This window comes from Pogona vitticeps, chromosome 3, assembly GCF_051106095.1.
Source record: "Pogona vitticeps strain Pit_001003342236 chromosome 3, PviZW2.1, whole genome shotgun sequence".
Taxonomy (NCBI): Eukaryota; Metazoa; Chordata; class Lepidosauria; order Squamata; family Agamidae; genus Pogona; species Pogona vitticeps.
This window is the reverse complement of record NC_135785.1, coordinates 35,756,477-35,776,060: the sequence shown is the minus strand read 5'-3', so window position 1 is coordinate 35,776,060 and position 19,584 is coordinate 35,756,477. Positions and strand designations below refer to the sequence as shown.

The 19,584-nt window shown below is 40.0% G+C and overlaps 1 protein-coding gene across 1 annotated transcript; it reads right to left on the bottom strand.

Moving 5' to 3' along the window:
- Nucleotides 1–1,723: 1,723 nt before the first annotated feature.
- On the bottom strand, nucleotides 1,724–9,800 carry CCDC195 (coiled-coil domain containing 195). Its single transcript, XM_072993238.2, has 3 exons — nucleotides 8,842–9,800; nucleotides 3,150–3,411; nucleotides 1,724–1,934 (listed from the first exon to the last, which is right to left on the bottom strand). The coding sequence occupies exons 1-3, from the start codon at nucleotides 9,236–9,238 to the stop codon at nucleotides 1,802–1,804; spliced, it is 792 nt and encodes a 263-aa protein (XP_072849339.2). The 5' UTR covers nucleotides 9,239–9,800; the 3' UTR covers nucleotides 1,724–1,801.
- Between the last annotated feature and the right edge of the window lie 9,784 nt (nucleotides 9,801–19,584).

Genomic DNA, 19,584 nt, shown 5'->3' with positions numbered 1-19,584 from the left:
ATTGCAACATTTCATTTGTAAGCTACAATAGATCGGTCAAACATCTCTGATGGCCTACTGATCTTTCTGCTACTCATGGGGGTGGGGTCATAGAGCCAAAGTTCACAGGGTTAAAATGATGGTGCTTTTTGATCAGCAAGGACAGTATTATCCTATGCCATCCTGCCAGAATTCCCTATTCCTTCATGTTCACAGTGACAAATGTTTAAGAAGATGGATTTTTCCAGCAGCATTATGGCGCTCTGAGCTACACCTGTTGCAGTGCAAAGTATTTGAGAGTGCTTTGACCTTGAATGTGCAGATAAGAGCAATTAGCTTTACAAAAACCTGCTTCTGCAAATGTCAGACCACTGACTAGAATCTCATGGAACAGTTATGCTTCTCTAGATTCCTGGCAGGAAGATAAATCTTCAGGCAAGCTGCATAAGAGGAGGAAAATGTTTTATGTTTGTGTCTGGGTGTGTATTCAGTTCTTGACAGCAAGCACCCTCCACTCCCAGCTGACACAGAGCACCTCAGCTCACCACCAAGGTGTTTTTCTGTGTGTCAAGATGGCACAGCATAATCACATCTAAAAGCCAAGAACAGGGGAGAGAGATGCTGCATTCACACACTTGAAGTACTGGAACATTTGAAACTACTGAGCATATTTTACCAGCTGCTAAAAAAAACCCTAGGCTGATTGTTGTGGGTTTTTCGGGCTCTTTGGCCATGTTCTGAAAGTTGTTCTTCCTAACGTTTCACCAGTCTCTGTGGCCGGCATCTGTAGAGGACAGCACTCTGTGCTCTGGTATAGTTGGCTTGGGAGTGGAGTATTTATGGCTGTGAGATGGGCTTTTGTCTTTTTCTGTAAATGGGTGATTAGTGTGTCTTGTTGTGGGTGTATTGTTGTGATAGGAAGGAGAGATTATCTGTCACTGTGGTTGATGGGTCTTTTGTGTGTAGTGATCCCCTGACCTTGTGGCTGGGTAGAGTTCATTGACCTTTAGCACACTGTATTTTTGAGAGCTGGGAGCCAAGTTTTGTTGAGTTTCAGACTTTCCTCTTTTTTGTTTAACATTTGCCATAGTTCAGCACTTTGATAAACTGAAGTTCATGCTTACAGTATCTCTAAAGTCCACTCATATAATATGTGCACTGGCTCATTTCATGAATGAGGAGCAGGCATTTTGAAGACAATACATGTGATATACAAGCTATAAGCGTTTAGCCTGTTCAGTGTTAATAAACCAACATCTGGATATAGTTTACATTTGCTGTATCTTAGTGTCTATTCATTTGTTAGAATGTTGCTGTAGGCTACATGAAAAGAGACACAATCACATTACTAGATAACTAGCCAGATGTAACCCTGTATTTCTTTTGCACAGTTTACAGTTTCATAACAGACAATAATTTTCTTTACACATTTTCTGGCATCTCAGGCATTAAAGAGATGTTATTTTGAGTGCTCTCATAAAAAGACAGCAGTGAAATCAGTTATATTAAAGCTGTTTAATTCAGTCTTTGAGAAAAAAAATATAGATTTATAGATAGATATATAGCTATATATAGTATATACATATATTCACACACAATGGAAAGCCATCTGTTATCATTGCATAGGTTTTTAATGGTTTCTCCAAGAGTTTTTTTTAATCTCCTTGCTAAAGAATCATTCAATGACCTGAAACACTGCCTGGGTAATTCTCTGAAGGCATTCTGTCAAAGCACTTAACAGAAATAAAATCCTATGTGGTGCTGTTTCTTCAGGCTAGTTTACCTCTGGAGTCAGGAATGGCCCCTTAAAAAATTCACCAACTCACATGTCCTTTTCAATAATGGTGCTTAACTGTTTTGTGTCCTCATTTTGTGGACATGTGAAAGAACCTTGATTTTCCGAACAAGATGACACATCCACGGGTAACAAGAAACTGACAGCCTTTACTTTGCCCCTGGGGGAGAAATATGCAAAATAGTTTTGAGCTGAGAGTTATGATGAAATTTTTATTTTTCATGATTCAATGACATGGGTGAAACATACTGTAACTGATCAATGCCAATATATTGCTAGAACTGTGCATCTGGTGAACAATCTTAGATGGTGCATTATTTAGGAAAAATACAATATTTTGAAAAGGTCCTAATTTAGATAATGATGTTCAGTGGAGATATACGTAGGTCAAGCTCATTACGTAGGTTCTCCAGTTTGGACGAATCTGAATCCACCCGAATCAACAAACCAGTGATTTTCCAGGAACTTCCTGGTTCATTTTTTGATTCATGCCCATCTGTAGTCATAATCTTCATGCATTAGGATAGAAAAACTTGCCCTGCAAAACTTGCAGGGTAGATTTTAACCTCCAGTGTATAAACACGCACAATGTGCAAAGGAGTTTTTATGCATGTGTACAATCAAGTAAACATCCAGAGCCAGAAAAAGCATGGTAAAGTAAAAGTAAAATAACATCAAATGAAACAAACAAAAAACCGAATTGTATTACTGAGTATTTCATGACCTCAATGGATTCCTAAGTAGAATATATTACTTCTGTTTTACCACATTGTTGTTTACAGAAAAGCAACATCAGATATGTCTGAATATGTTACTGTGTATCAGGCAGGACCAAAAAAGACTATCCTGATGGCAAAAATCAGCAGCTTTTCATGTCATGATTGATGTATAAATCTTATGCACATTTACCAAAAAGCGAGGCACACATGCTTTTAGCCAATGGGGCTACTCTCAGGATGATCCTTGATACTACATGCTTGCTATGCATACACCAGAGTGAGGAATACTTAACCCCCCAGATTTTTAGACTACAACTCCCACATGACCAAGTGGTCATGTTAGTTGGGACCGTTGGGTGATGTAGGCCAAGCATCAGGAGAGCTAAGTCAAAGGATCTCAATCTCTGTTTTGCACCTTGCAAGACTGAATAAATGGGCACATTTCAACAACTGGCTGACCTGACTAGGATCATGACAACTAGCATTTCTGAAGGATGGTAGCTAAATAATTCTTCCATTCAAGCTCATTACGTAGGCGAAACAACCAATTTCTGAATACTGAAAGGCAGAAGATGTCCAATTCAATCAGATAAGCAGGTTTTTAACATTTATCACAACGAGCTTTATTCATCATTTCAGAATTTGGCGTGGCCTACCTGCATTTGTAGACATGGTCTTGAAAAGATCTCCTTTTATTAGAAGTGTTGCTGGAAAGGCAATCAGCAGGGATTTTTGTGCACCCTTTCTCTTCTTTGTTGTTTAGTTGCACATCTGCGGGAAAGGCTGGTGGTTTGATAATGCCCTTCACTTCAAGGGCTCCTTTCAATGGATTCCTCTTGTCAGGTTTATGATGTTTATTGCCAGAGTATGAAGGCACAGAAGAGGAAATGGAATAACGCCTGACAGTCATAATGTTACCTGTACAAAGAATGCAATTAAATTTGTTTTGTCATAATCTCTGTTATATTACACTGCAAAATTAGCTTAGTAGGTCTATGAAAGAGGCAAACACTCACTAATGACTTAGGGCAAGAGTGGAGCATGTATAATACTCACCCTAATTGTTACATTATAAGCCGGTATAATCACTGGTGAAGAATTTGAACCCCACTACATTTGGAGAGCTACATGCCCCTCATACCTAGGCTGGGGAGCCTGGGAGACCCAGCAACAGATAATGGCCAGTTTAGGTTGTAGCAGCTGAAATGGATCCAGGGCATTGGTTTCATCCAAAAGGGCCTGGAGCTGGTCAGCCATCACCCTCTCTACCACTTTGGTGAGGAAAGAAACATTGGTGACGGGCCTATAATTGCCAATGTCGTCCACCACCAAACTTGGTTTCTTCCTAATAGGCCTAATGCGTCTCTTCCTGAGGTCAAGGGGATCCTTGCCCTCCTGGAGAGACTCATTAATTATTGCAGTTGCCCATTTTGTTGTTATAGGCCTTGCTGCTTAGATTAGCCAGGCCAGGCAAGGATCAAGGGAGGAGGAGGTGGTACGACAGTGGTCAAGCGCTTTGTCCACCCTATCTGGCATCACAGGCTGAAAGAGATCAAGTCTCATTGGGCAAGGCAGACCGCTGGACGTCTCTGCTCGATCTATTGTGTTCAAAAAAGGAGAGAGCTCCCGGCAGATGGCATCCATTTTAGATTTTAAAAATGCTGCAAATTGGTCAGATGAAATACTAGTAGGAGGCCTGCCACTTAGACCAATTCCGGATCAATCGTGGACTATACGGAAAAGTTTCGTCTGCTGATTTGAAGGTTTGCTTATCTGGACAGCAAAGTGAGCTCGACTGGCAGCCCTCACCCTGGTAAGGTAAAGGTTAGTTGTGACCCTGACAGCTTTGAATTATAATCCATCGGTTTTCATCTCCAACTGCACTCTAGCCTTCTCCTACTTTGCTTCATAGCTCGAAGCTGCTGGTTAAACCAGGGTGCTAAACGAACTCTGCAATGGAGAGAGCATTTAGGAGCGATCGTGTCAACAGCTCTGGTAATGGTAGCAAGCCAGCCATCAACCAGAACCTTGACAGGAACGCCAGTCAGTTCAGTTGGAATCCTTCTCATGGAGTCCTGTAATTCTATAGGATCCAGTAATCCTCAAGGGTGGACCATTAAAATAGGTTCTTTCTCCCTGTGGAGAGGAAGAGCCACTGAGAGGTTGCATTTAATTTGGCGGTGATCCGACCATGACAAGGGGACTGACACGAGGTCAGTCACCATCAGACCACACTCACTTCGCTCAGGGGAAAACACCAGAAAAGATGAAGAAATCTAAAGTTTTAGATAAAACTCATTGTGTTGGCTGTTCCAGTTTAGATTTCTGCTCTTGTTTGGAGACAGCAACTGCTTTGGTAACTCCAGTTACCAGCTTTTATCAATTTCTGACAAACTGGGCCCATTACGTAGTGATGGAGAATCACTGATCTTCCCTTGACTGATCTTTCAATGGTCTTTCAATGGCCTCCCTCCAGGTGCACATTGAGTTCTGCAGGATCTCACTTTGTTCTTCATGTATACAGCATCTACATGTAGCCAGTGGGTGAAATCATCCAGGCATCTGCATGGAGAAGGTATCACCATGTAGATGGTCCTCAGCCCAGTCTCTCAATATCATCTAATTCTAGAAGTACTAGTATTTAGGGAATGTTTGGAACAAAACAGAGTGAAACTTAGCCCTGACAAGAAAGAATGAGTGTTAGTATGTAAATTATCCTATGCAAGATTAGGTTTACTTTATTGCTGGTACATAAATCACTTTATGAAGGATTAGGGATGTATTGCACTCCCTCTGGAATATCAGTTTTGAGGTGAAGATGCTTCTTAGTTCAGTCATGCAGCTGGCATTGATTTTGAGGGGAGACTTTTCTAGCTTTGGCTTGTTTGCTAATTATGACAAAAGTAGACTTTTCCACAGTCATACATGTCTAGTTCCTTCCAGTTTAAGATTAGCATGACATGATCTCCATAGGCTGGCTTTGAAAGGCATCCCAAAATTACAATATATGTGTAACGTAGCATTCCAGTTGCTGGTGGGAGATAAGCCTTTGCATCATGTTAACCAATTAGTTGAGGTGCACTGATTGCTGTTTTATTTCTGGGCCAAGTTTAACACCCTGATGTCCATCTTTAAAGACATACATGATTTGGGACATGAGTACATTAAGAATCTGCTTCTTCCATATGCTGCTCTCTGCATGCTCTGGTCATCATCTGATCATATTTCAGATCTCCCGGGATCCCGAAATCAGGTGCACAGCCACAAAACCAAGAGGTCTTTCAGTGATTGTGCCTACCTTATGACATGATTTGCCAACAGATATTTGCTATATTGTTTTGTGCAATATTTATCTTGGTTGTGTTACTTTTTTTGAGCTGTTAAGTCCCAGATTCCTACCACTACCATGGCCAGTTGGCATTGGCAATGCTCATTGGAGTCTTCAATGAGTCGCAATCCAAACAAGCATCTTTTCCAGGTTCTGGATCTGGTTTTTTACAAAGCCATTTGTTAAAAGTTTTTAAAAGCTCTCAAGCATGAGTTGTTCTGTTGTTTTGTGCCGTCAAGTCGCCTTCCACTTATGGAAACCATATGATCAAAAAATCTCCAAAATGTCCTGTCCTCAACAGCCCTGCTCAGATCTTGTAAACTCACACCTATTCCTTTAGGGAATCAACCCATCTCATATTTGGTCTCCCTCTTTTCCTGCTGCCTTCAATCTTGTCCAGTATTGTCTTTTCTAGAGAATCTTCTCATCATGTGCCCAAAGTAGGGTAATCTTGGTTTAATCATTTTTGCCCCCAGAGATAGTTCAGGCTTCATTTGATCCAGGACCCACTTGTTCATCTTTCTGGCAGTCCAGGGTATCCACCAAACTCTCCTCCAACACCATATTTCAAGCAAACCTATTTTTTTCCTGTTATATTTCTTTACTGTCCAGCTTTCACATCGATACATGGTGATCAGAAATGATCTTGGTTTTGCTCTCCAATGACATATCCTTACATTTGATGAATTTTTTTAAAAATCCTTCTTTGCTGTCCTTCTGAGTCTTAGTCTTCTGATTCCTTGGCTGCAGTTTCCATTTGGATTTATGACTGAATGAAGGTATAGAAAATCTTTAACTATTTCAATTTGTTCATTATCACCATTAACATTGTGTAGTTCCTCTGTAGTCATTATTTTTGTCTTCTTAACATTCAGCTACAATCCTGCTTTGGCACTTTCTTCTTTCACTTTCCCTGACAGTCATTTTATTTATTTATTTATTTATTTATTTATTTATTTATTTATTTATTTATTTATTTATTTATTTATTTATTTATTTATTTGAATTCATTGCTGCCATCCACCAGTAAGGTAGTCTCATCTGCATATCTTAAATTATTGATGCTTCTTCCATCAGTTTTCACTCCTCCTTATCTGAATCTAGTTTGGCTTTTCTTAGATATGTTCTATGCACAGGTGGAACAAATAAGGGAACAAAATGCACCTCACCTGACTCCCTTGGCTACAGGATGCCATTCTATCTCTCCATATTCTGATCTACTGGTAACTTCTTGTCCACAATACAAGTTACACATAAAGGCAATCAAGGGCTGAGGCAAACCCTTGTCTTTCAGAATAACCCATAGTTTTTCATGATCCACACAGTCAAAGGCTTTGCAGTAGTCTCACAGAGCACCTTCTCCCACCCAGTTCTGCCAGAGTCACTCATTCCAGCCAGGCCGGGCAGCTGAGGGGCCTAACGCCGAGGCAGGTCCAGAAGGAAAGAATGAGGAACAGGGCCTTCCTGACAGTGGCCCCTTGCCTTTGGAACAACTTGCCAGTGGAGATCTGCCTGGCTCCCTCGCTGAGTGTTTTCAGGAATAAACTTAAAACCTGCTTATTTGGGCACCCTTTCCCTCCTGCCGTATCTTCATTTCTTATACTTTCGCCACCTTGGATCTATATGATTTTGGTTTTATTGTTTTTAAAATTGTAAACTGCCCAGAGTAGACTTTGGGTCTAGATAGGTGAGATAGAAATCCAATCAATCAATCAATCAATCAATGCATAAATAAATAGACTCTAAAGCACAGATGGATCTTCTTCGATATGAGTTAGCCCTAATGTTTTAATTGGTAATCTTATAAATTCATTGTTGGCTATATCTATTTTTAGATATATTGCAGATTCTGTTTGGCAGCTTGAGTTGTTTTTGCAAGAAATATATGAAATATGTGCTTTTCAGACAGACAGACAGAAAGACAAGCAAGCAAACACTTTTGAACTAAAGGAGGAAGAAACTAGTTCTTGCCTCTGGAAATGAGAAAGCCCAGAGCTCAGCTTGAAACCAAATCAGCCATAAATGTTTTTAAAACAAGAGCAATTGAACTGCAAGACAGTAGAGATTTCTTTGTAATGAGGAACCTGTGCTGTTGCCTGCTTCTTTGTTGTTTCTTTTAAAACAACAATAACATTTGTTGTGTTGAAAGGTGCTGTGACATTTGAAACTTGTGACTGGTGAATACAGTTGTGTGCCTCAGGTTACCCTCATTCCCATTTTATACGCTGAGATTTTTGAGAGTTGTGTGATATATCTGAGTCTTATCCATGGAGTCCTATCCCCTAAGTGGGATGCTTTCTTTCCCAACCCACGGTCCCAAGTTGCTACTGAACTACACTCCTCATCATCTTCAGTCAACATGGTCAACAATCTGGGATGGAGGATGTTGTTACTCTGCAACACCTAAGGACCTTGAATTAGGAAAAAAAAACTCCTTTAATCTCTCTGTTTAAAATCGAGCACACAAGCCTCTAAATCAGTGGTGGACAAAAATGACTGTCCACATGCTACTGAACTACAGTTCCCATCCCGTCATCCTTCATGATAGCTAAGCTGGCAGTAAATGCATTTAAATACCATGTGGACACCTACAGATTACACACCCTGCTTTTAGGAAAAGGCACTAGAATAAATGGGAGAAAATATCCAATCTAAATCTCAACCAGAGTAGAGCCAATGTAAAGAAAGGTTTTTCTCAATTTTCTTCAATGATTCTATAGTACTTTGATGTTTACAAAGAAAATAATGTGTTTTACAAATCTTTATAGCCCCTTGATGAACACCTTAGGCCATTAACAGACCAAACACATGAGGCATTTTGAGCCAAACCCCCTCGTTTTACAGCATTATCATGACACACATATTTCCTTTACAGAGAATTTATTGGGATACTCTCCAGCTTTGGTTGTCCTTGGGAATTGTGGTTGAACAAGATCTGGAGGGACACAAGTGGCCCACCCCCTCCCCATAGTTAGCCACAGTCCCATCTCACAAAATCAGCAATTATGGCTGCTTGGTACCTTTTTGCTCCTGTAGTGTGAGAGCTGAATCAGCTGAGACATTTCTGCGCAGAGCCAGTAGAGAGCTGGCAGCTTCTTCACCTGAATCAGTGAGACCCTGGGTTTCATCCTTCTGGTCTTCTTCTCCTCCTCTGTCCTCCCACTTTGCCCTGTTCTGCCCACCGAATTTAAGTTCCCCACGCAGGGCTCTGTTTTCCCTCTCTAGCTTGATGATCTCAGAGCGCATCTGCTGGATGACTCGCATGAGCCGCTTGTTTCCTTCCATTGTCCCCCTCCTTGCCAGGCTGCCTCCTTCAGCACTGCTTGCTTTTAAAAAGAAACCATGAATCCAAGGCAAGGGGCTCATGTGGCACATAAGCACATCTGAACAATGGCACTCCCTCTCTGCACTCAGCATTGTGCGCTGTCTTTCAGCACCAGAAGAGCCTGGATAAACTGTCAGGACTTCAAGAGCCCCTCCATGATTTATTCATTCTAGGTTTCATTTTTCCAAATCGAGCTTTCCTTTGGTGGCAGCAGCTTCAGTGCAATGACATTGGTCCTGCCCACAGTGCAAGGCTGGGTCATGTGCTACTCTAGATTCCACCTGCATTTCTCCCAAGCCTTGCGTTCAGGAGTACCACGATGGATCACTGTAATCTGTTCTGAATACCCCATCCTGTTGAGGACAGAGGAATGCTTCAGAGTGAACATTACTCTGGGATTAAATCAAGATTGTCTGGCAAGCATCTCTCCACCTCTGATGGAGAAGCATCATTTGAAACTATTTGAAAATGCTCATTTTCATCTCTGACTTATCATAAAAACAGGAACACTCCTATGCACAATATCCAAGAGTTCCTATTAAACTGCAGCTTTACCTAAGCTTACCCCATGGAGAAATGAAGAATACCTTTCCACCCACTCGAGTTCTCTTTTGTTAGTGGCACTTGCTTGAACAAAGTATGCACAGCAATATTCTGGAAAGGTAAGGAGAGACAGATCAAGCATGAATCTTGCATTAGAAATGAAAGACAATATCATGGGCTGCTCCTGTTACCTGCTCCCTACACGTATTTCTGTGCAGCAAAATAATCTAATACACACTCAGGATCACCCTTTTAATTCCTCAGATGAGACATAGTAAATGTCAAATGAAGTCTGAGACAAGCAGACAAGTTACTGAAAAATCTGTGCCCTTTGAAGTGATCTCCCACTTTTTCCCCTTTCATCATTTCTGAGCAGAGAGTTTTGGATTCATTATGCAAAGCAGCTAACAAGAGTAAAAGCTATGGTTGGGATCCATTAATGCAACAAGTACCTGTGGTGGCAGAATTCTGTCCATGCTTGTGCAGCTGATCATTCCACAAGCATTAATACAAGGTTGAGTGGAAGAAACGCATCGTTCGTTGCATTTGGAAATGATAATCCTGAAGCTAATTAACTGAAGTCACTATGAATGTTAATATGGGAATTAATTTGGTATTATTAATCATTTAGTGAAATTTCTAAATTATTAACTTGCCACGAAGCATGTTAGTAATATGTTAGTTTTGGTTTTTTTAAAAGAAATCCATTAAAATTAAATCTGTCTCCCAAACAACACCAAAGGAATGAATTAAAATAAGAATAATGAATTAAAAGTTAGTCATTACTCAATCCATTGACACTGTTGTCATTTAATTATTCAAATATGACTTTTGAAAATCATTAGCTGGAATCGTATTGATATTCATATAACATTTGCATAACTTGTTGTGGTTAATAGTGGCTAATTGATGAGCTACCTGGCAAATCTCAGCTGTGCAGGCAGCTGACCAGCCATGTGATCAAGATGCATCTTGGCACCTTGTCAATTAATCACAAGAAGTTATGAAAACTCTTATGTCAATACTAATAGGATCCTGGCTGTTATTAGGTACAACAAACTAATTTTTAATTAATATTTCCAAGTTCCAGCATATAGAGACAGAGCTGGCATGTTCCCTGGCCATCTGGGAATATGTTGACAACCACAGTGAGTGATGAGATTATTAATGTCACTGTGAGAGTGCTGGAAAACAATTTATTATACATACACAACAAGCAGTTTGTGTAATTTTTAACACATAACAATACACCATATTAGTTGCAGTTCATCAAGAAAGACAGACTGAGTGTCTTGCAGAAATTGCCTTGAAATGACTACATACTCATTTGGAAGTTGTAGTGCTATCGCTGGTGTTGATCTCTGTCTGTGCCTTGCCTTTTACTCCTGCATTTGGACCTGTCCTCTTCATGGTGAGATGTGTCTCTCCCAGGGTGGTCAACTTTGTTGGGTCTGGGGGCCACTTTTATGCTGCCCTCACTTTCCAGAGGCCATTAGGACTGCCCAAAATACATACAATGAAACATTTACAAAGAAACACATATGCACAGCATTTATATAAGCCAGTAATTATTTAGATAGAGTTCTTAGGTACAATTCTACAAAACCTATTACAAAAAGTACAACCACCAAAAAGTACAACCACCTTCAACCTCCTCTCTTTGCATAACTATTGTTTTATGAATAATTTTATTGTGAGCTGCCCTGAGTAGACATAGTCTAGAAGGGTGGGACAAAAATCTAATAAACAAACAAACAAACAAACAAACAAACAAACGAACGAACGAACGAACGAACGAACAAACAAACAAACAAACAAACAAACAAACAAACAAACAAACAAACAAACAAATAAATAAATAAATAAATAAATAAATATTCCCCGTCACAGTAACCATGAACTGCTGAATATACCACTGCAGGAGTATACCGGGTACCTTGCAGTTGTGGCCAGGTATACATTGGAGCCACAAAACGAAGCATCCACACCAGAATCAAAGAACATGAGAGACACTGCAGACTAAAACAACCAGAAAAATCTGCAGTAGCTGAACATGCCCTAAAACAAACTGGACATGAAATTCTATTTCAAAATACTGAAATACTGGACAACACCAGCAATCATTACGTCAGACTGCACAGGGAAGCCATTGAAATCCACAAGCACCAGCAGAACTTCAACAAACAAGAAGAACGTTTGAAACTCAACAAAACTTGGCTTCCAGCTCTGAAAAATACAGTGTGCAAAAAGTTAGCGACCTCTACCCAGCCACAAGGACTGGGGATCACGACACACAAAAGACCAGCTAATGACACCCATCAATCACAGTGACAGATAATCTCTCCTCTTTATCACAACATACACCCACAACAAGACACATTAATCACCCATCCCCTGAATAGGACAAAAGCCTATCTCACAGCCATAAATACTCCACTCCCAAGCAAACTACACCAGAGCACAGAGTGCTGTCCTCTGAATATGCCGGCCACAGAGACTGGCGAAACGTTAGGAAGAACAACCTTCAGAACATGGCCAAAGAGCCCGAAAAACCCACAACAACCAACTGCTGAATAGCTCAGCTGTTTAGGTATCTGGCTATGGAGTTTAATTGCCCACTGTGTCTTCTTGACAGTGGCTGGACTCAATGATCCATAGAATCCCTTCCAATTCTGTAGTTCTAACATTATTATTATTATGCCTCTCAGAACCAAAATGTCAAAAGGACAGCAATGCAACTGAAAATGTTTACCTTTCACTCTCCCATGGATAATGTAATTTGCAAAGATGATATTAAGAATTTGAATCAGAAGCAAAACCAGCATCATCAGGAAAAGAATTTGGAAGGTAAAAAGTAATTCTTGGATGATTTGCATGGCCCCTTCTCTAAGTAAAAATGTTATATTATTTGAATGTGAATGACTATCAGCATTTCTTCTCCAGACAGTATATTTTTCAGTATATTACATGCATTGCAAATTAAATAATCTGACCTTTGACTTCAAAGAGAGGTGCAATACAATTAACACTGTTAAGATACTCCATTTTATTTTGTAGCAGACAAGATATTCAATGCTGTACTGCAATGGGATATGTCCTTAGTGAAGGGGTCGTGCAAATCATCTAAGCTTCCTTTCCCACTTTGAGTCAAAGACTGGTTTTAGCTTCAAACTGCTTCAAATACTAAAAGTATTTTTCAAATTTCTAACAGTATTCCTGAAATTAAATTATCCATGAGAGACTAGATGTCATTAGTTTTCATTCTCTGCATGAAAGGAGCACATGCATTTGGAAACTGATTGCTGTGACCTGAAATTGCTGTGCAAGACAGAGTGTATGACAGGAAGCTAACAGTTCTATTTGTACTCTCTCGTTCTATTCTCTGTAGTGGTTTCTGTGATTATGTGTTACAGAGTTTTATGTAAAAGTGATTAATAGTTCTGCAGAGAGTTGTTCTTTGAGCTGTCACTCCCAGATGGCTTGACCAATGGCTAGGGCTTCTGGGAGCTATAGTCCAAAACTACCTAGTGTGTAAGTGTGAGAATTGTTGCTTCTGAATCAGTACATTGTGAGAGGAGTATTAATGCTTCCCTTACATTGAGGAAAGTGTGTAATCACATAGCATTCCTTACAGAGGGCCTAGAAATAGATAACACCTTTAATAACTTTTAAAAACCATAATTTTACTTTTAAAATATTAATTTTGGAACAGTACTTTTAATCATAGTTTTGTTTCATGGAAAAAGTAATGAATGTTAGTTATGAAAACTGATGTATTACTTCCAGTCTCTGGCCTCAAGTATATAAAATATAACATTGTGATAAAGTAACAGAGAACAAGCAAGTAGCTGGGAAGAATTCCATTTTTAAAAGTCATTATAAGGACAAAGCTACATATGCCACCAACCTCTCCTGTCACACTCTAGAAGTTCTAAACTAGGCTGTCCTCTCAACTGTGACAGAGGACACTATCCTACCACAACAGTTCAGATTTCAGTTGCCAAAACAAGCTACCTTCTGGGCCTGTACTTTAGTACTCATGTTTAGGTACCATTGTTACCTCAGGCAGCATAATGTCTCAGGCTGTCCCTGACAGAAGACCATACCTGGAACTAGTCTCTTCATTTCTTGACAAATCAAACTGTTAATGGAATAATTTGTGCATGAGGGCAGGAAAAAGTTTTGCACAGCCACAAACCAAAAAGGACATCTTCTTCAGAACATCTAGAAAAAATCTCAAATGGGAAGTTGATGTATATGAAATTAATGTCATTTGTTTAAATCCTAGGAGGCACCAATTAAACAAATCTAAACTGAAATCACAGGAGCTGAAAACTATTTTCAAGATTATTATTTTTGGTTTGGTTTGATAATCACAGCTATGGTGATGGCAGCAGTATTCCAAGTGAGCAATAATTTTAATTTTTAATGATGCCATGGAATTCTCAGAATAGAAATTGCTGGAAATTAAAGTGGAAGGTCACAGCCTATGTTGCCTAATATGGAGAACTCAGGGTGAGTCTGAGGTATTGATGCCAGGTCAATATTTCTTGTATTCAAAAGAAACAAAAGCCTAATATAAAAATAAAATAAAAAGTCAAAGAAAATAAATATAAAAAATTAGGCAAGAGTGAATCAGAGTGAGAAGCAAGCCAGCTAGAATATCATTATTTACCACTTCTGTAAACAAATCTAAGACAAAGGAACATTGACCCAGTGTTGATAACAATTTTACTCAGAAGGTTTGGTCAGACACATACTGTATGTCCTCAGTGGTTCTGTAGTCTTCAGAGTGAAACGTCACAATGTGTAAGAGATTTAACCATAACTTTGTCCTCAGGTTTCTTACTCTTTTTTAACCATCCCAGCAAGAGATCATGTGAGGGTTAAGTGACACTAAAAACTCCCAATTATAGTATCATTTCTGACCTCTTAGTTCACTCTGTCAACAGTCAGTTTCCATCAGAGGAAGCTGAATGCAAATGACCTTTTGATCTTGTTTGGACCAATATTTGTTTCACTCACTTATTTATGAAAGTGCAGACCTGAGGCCTTTGTAGGGAGCATCTCAAGTGGCCCTGGATATTTCACAGTCCTGCCCCCCCCCCACCCACATGATAGAGAGAGAATCTTGACCAGAGATGTTCTGGCTGGCTGGTGGCAGAGCTTCCCGAGTATGACTGTCCTACTGGTGTAATATAATGATTATAACAGTAAGAAGTGGTTATTGCAGGGATTGATCATGGGAGTTATCTATCTGCCGGATCCAACATTTCCTCCTTTCCTAAACCATACCACTGTAATGGCGATGTGGGTGTGCCACCCTTGTTATTAGAGCTTTTAAAAATAATTTCTCACTGAGTCCAATTCTTGAAAAACAGGGCAGTTCTCAGTGACCTGAGGTGGGAGCACGGGATGCCTTAGTTTTCCACTTTGGAGGTAAGATGCTCCCCTTGCTTTGGATCACATGCTATCCTTTGAGGTAGCAATCACTTTCCACGTGGAGAGCTACTTTAAGATGAACCAACTATTTTTTTTCCCCAGGGAGAGGCTATTTCAATTATTACTGTTCAGTTCTTTAAAAAACCTCCAGTTTATGAATGTGGGATATCACACTGCTGTATCCATGCTTCAAAGCAACAGGAAATTACCTGATAGTGTGGCACAATATCATGCCCGTATTGCCAGCAGGAAAAAGGATGCCAAATATTATTGACGGCATCAATGTCAGTGGTCAAGATGGTTTACAGGATATCCTCTCGTGCTCAGTACCTTTCACAAAGAGACAACAAGCAGTTGGAAATCCCAGAACCTGATTCCTTTTTTTGTCAATTGCCAAGTTCCTAGTCAAACACAAAGCGATTGTCAGGGCTGTTTTTGAACAGGTTCTTTAGGGATGGAGTGCTTGGAAAATATGAACAATCGCCAAATGGTAAGATAAAAACCCTACATCTTGATGTAGAGCAGCAACTCAGCAAATACAGCAAATGGTGGGGGGCTGAACATAAATATAACTTAAATATTTGAATCCAAAAGAGACAGCCAGTCAGATACCTGTTTTGAGCTATTTCACATTCTTCCCAAAGGTTCAAGTAAATCCCCAGTAAGCATCGTTTTGCAAAGACCCACACTGAACAGCCATGAGAAATGTTTCAAATGAGGTGCTGCAGCAAGTACCATACCTTTCCTTTAGCCTTCTCTCAACTTCTGGATTCATTGTGCTCCATTCTTGAGCATGAAAGAACATTAGCCCTAGAGGAACATGGCTAAGGCTTATTTCTCAATACAGATGGCTGGGTGTGCTGTGCACCATGCTGCATGGAACAGAAGCACTAAAAATTAACGTAAATTCCTTGAGGAGTAAAAATCCAGTGCCTTCCAGCTGCACAGATATGTACTTGACTACACTGAAAGACACATTTCTTCTAGCCATTTTGATAACTTTGTGGCTCCAAACAATAGATACCTAGAGAACATGTTGAAAAATAGCCTTGACAATTGCTTTGTGTTTGCATGAGAAATGGTTAGCTGATGAAAAAAGGAGGCAGGTTCTTCGATTTTCCTCTGCTTGCTGTCTCTTTGTGAATGACAGTGAGCTAGAGATGGGCACTTCATATTCATATTAGAAAGAAAGCACAGCATATAGGTGATGCTGATTCCTGTCTTGCATAGCCAGAACCAGCCAGCCAACTTACCAGACACCATGCAGTGCAGGGGCCCACCTTCAGCACTGGCACACCAATCCTGGAAACAGACACCTGACCACTGCGGCGCATAGTCTCCATGCTTCACCAATGAGTGGTCAGCTGCATGGGGAGGTGGGGAAGGACTGGCCAACGTCCTTCCTGGATTGGTGTGCTGGCACTGGAGGCAGGTCCCTGTGCCATGCAGAGCCCAGTAAGTGGCCCAGCCGGTTTTGGGTGTATGGGATGGGACTCGGCACCACCTATGGTGCCATGCTTCATTTCTGCATAGTGAACACAAGAGGGTATCCTGCAGACTATCTTGACTGCTAACAGTGATGCTGTCAACATTAAGGTGGAAAAGTAAAATTTTGATTCATCTTAAAATAGTTGCTTTCAGTGTAGTGCAGAGAATTTCAGTCTGCTTGTGCAGGAGAGGCACTGGAAGGATGAATCCATTATATTTGTATTTGTTTCTTGATTTGTATTTTATTTAAGAGCCTTCAGGGTTGTATACCCAGAGCTATTTTCTTTGTGGATCTTCTAACTTGACTGATAAAGATATCTGGAACTTTAAAGAGACATTTTCAGTGCTTCCTTTTTTCCCTAACAAGTTACTCCAGCTCTGGTTTACTATTGGTGAACAGAATTCAAGGTTGCATGATTTGTCACATCTAGTTTGGATTGTGCTTCTACCGTTGCTGTCGTTTATTATTTGAAAAAAAAAGTACATACACATCCTTGTAAACATCACTCTGTTTGTGATACAGAGAACACAGAGAGTGGCAGAAGTGCACTAGCCTGGCAGTTGAAAGGCTCAGTAGGACTAGTCTCATGTATTGCCCTGAACCTCTTGCTTTCTAGCTGGATGTTTGTGTGCAAATTTACCCATATACATTTGATATTCTGGGGGTAGGAGAGGAAAGGGCTCCCCTGTAAATCCCAATGGCTCTGTAAAAGTTATTTAGCGCCTCTCTCTTCAAAGACATTCAGGGAAATGCACAATAAAACGTGAGACATTTAAAAGTAGTAGCCACACACAAAACTATTTTAAAAGATGAGTTTCAGCAAAACACAGGATTTATACATAATCCTACCCTGAAAAAAAAGGTCCAAATTAATATTTCCTATTTATTTTTAAAAGACCTAAACCCTGAAACTAAACAGTAAGGTGTAGCAAGCAAGTTTTCCAGAGGGCAGATCATAACAGAGAAAAAAAATGGCTGAGCCAAGAAGTCCTAAACAGAACTTTTAAAGAGAAGGAAGGTGGAGATAAAACATGTGTATTCTTCATGTGTTCCACTGTTACTGGCAAACAGCATGGCCAATAAATGGAGAGAGGACGTCTTATGAATTTAGAGTGTTCTTCATAAAAGCTTGTTTTCAGAATACGGTGACAGCTTCCCTGTGACTGGAATTCCTAAACAGCTGTTTGTAGTGATTTGTTATGCTGAGGTAGTCTGAGCTTTTCCATAATTTGGAACGGTCTTTTTCTTTCTTTTTTTGCTCTTTTGATAAAAGCCAAACAATTTTGCAAATAATCACTGCACCCTGGAATGCATTTGCAAATCTAATTCCCCACCCACCCATAAATTGTGGTGTACGCTCACAGACTCTGAAATCACTAGCATGGAATCAGTTCTGATGAGCAGTTTCTAGATAAAAGTGCAGCCTTAACCCAGTATTATAGCAATTAGCTCAATGGCTGATACCCTGATAATTCAAGATCAAACCCAGTGATATCACCATTTTGCCCTAATCTAGCTTCCTAGTTTCATAAGGAGCTATGTAATTAATCCATCAGTTAGTCAGTCAGTCAGTCATTGGGAGAGTGCCTTTCCCAACAATATGCTCCAAGTGGGTCACAACAAAGCACATCAGAAAAATAACCCTAATACATATCTACTGAAGAAACATCAGAAGAATTTCATAAAAATAAAGCATTTGTAATAAAATAATAATTACACAAGCATCAATAACCTAGCATATTAAGCAGACTAGTAAGTAAATAGCAAGCAAATATACACATATTGCATATTCATTTCTCCCCCTACCAGACACACTGTTTGCCATCATGAACGAACAAGAGTATTATTATCTTTTCTTTTATTTAAATATTTTAACCCTCCTTTTCTCCTTAAAAAGGACCCAATACAATTTACATAATGAAAAGACCTATTTTTAACTGTTATTTTTTAAAAATCAAACAAAAAATCCTTCCTTATCAGGAAAGGCTACAGCTTTTAGGGCTCTTTAGTCTAGAGAAAAGGCGCCTGAGGGGGGACATGATTAAGACTTATAAAATTATTCAGGGGGATTTAAAATTTTATAATGGATAGAGGGAAGCTCTTTTCCTTCTCACACAGTAACAGAACCAGGGGACATTCACTTCAACTTGGTGTTGGGAGAATGAGTAGAAACAAAAGAAAACACTTATTTATCCAGTGTGTTGTTAGTCTGTGGAACCCCTTGCCACAGGATGTGGTGATGGCATTTGGCCCAGAAGACCCCCAGAAGAAGAAATGGTAAACCACTTCTGAGTATTCTCTACCTGGAAAACCCTGAAAAGTGTCACCATAAGTCAGAATTGACTTGAAAGCATGTGATGATGATTGAAAGACAAAAGATTTCCTAAGGTCTTATAATTTTCTTAGCAACAGTTAAAACTTAGTCATTGTTGTTGTGTATGGGCCATCAAGTTGCTTCCAGTTTATGGCAATCCTCACAGGATTTTTGTAGGAAATTTGTGGAAAATTGCTAATTTGTTGATTTGGATTGGTTCAGGTTTATCCACACCAGAGAACCCTAGCTTTCCTGAACCAATGCACATTTTGAATGATTTTCAGACTTCCTGGTTTGTTTCCCCCCTGGCCCAACAGCCTGCCCTCACCCACTGCTCCCACTCCCTTCTCACAGCTCATGTCATCTCCCTAATTTGTCCTTCCATTGCTGTCACCACCACCATCTTTGGAGACAGTGGCCTGGATTCCCTTCTGGGAGCCTGCTGAAAGGTGGGCACATACGCAGAGGCCAGTGGCTGGTGGGCAAGAACAGTGAGAAGGGAGTAGGGGTGGGGGCAGGCTGTGGTCGGGCAGCATACACACACACACACACACACACACACACACACACACACACACACATTCATGTATGTATGTATGTATGTATGTATGTATGTATGTATGTATGTATGTATGTATGTATGTATTTAT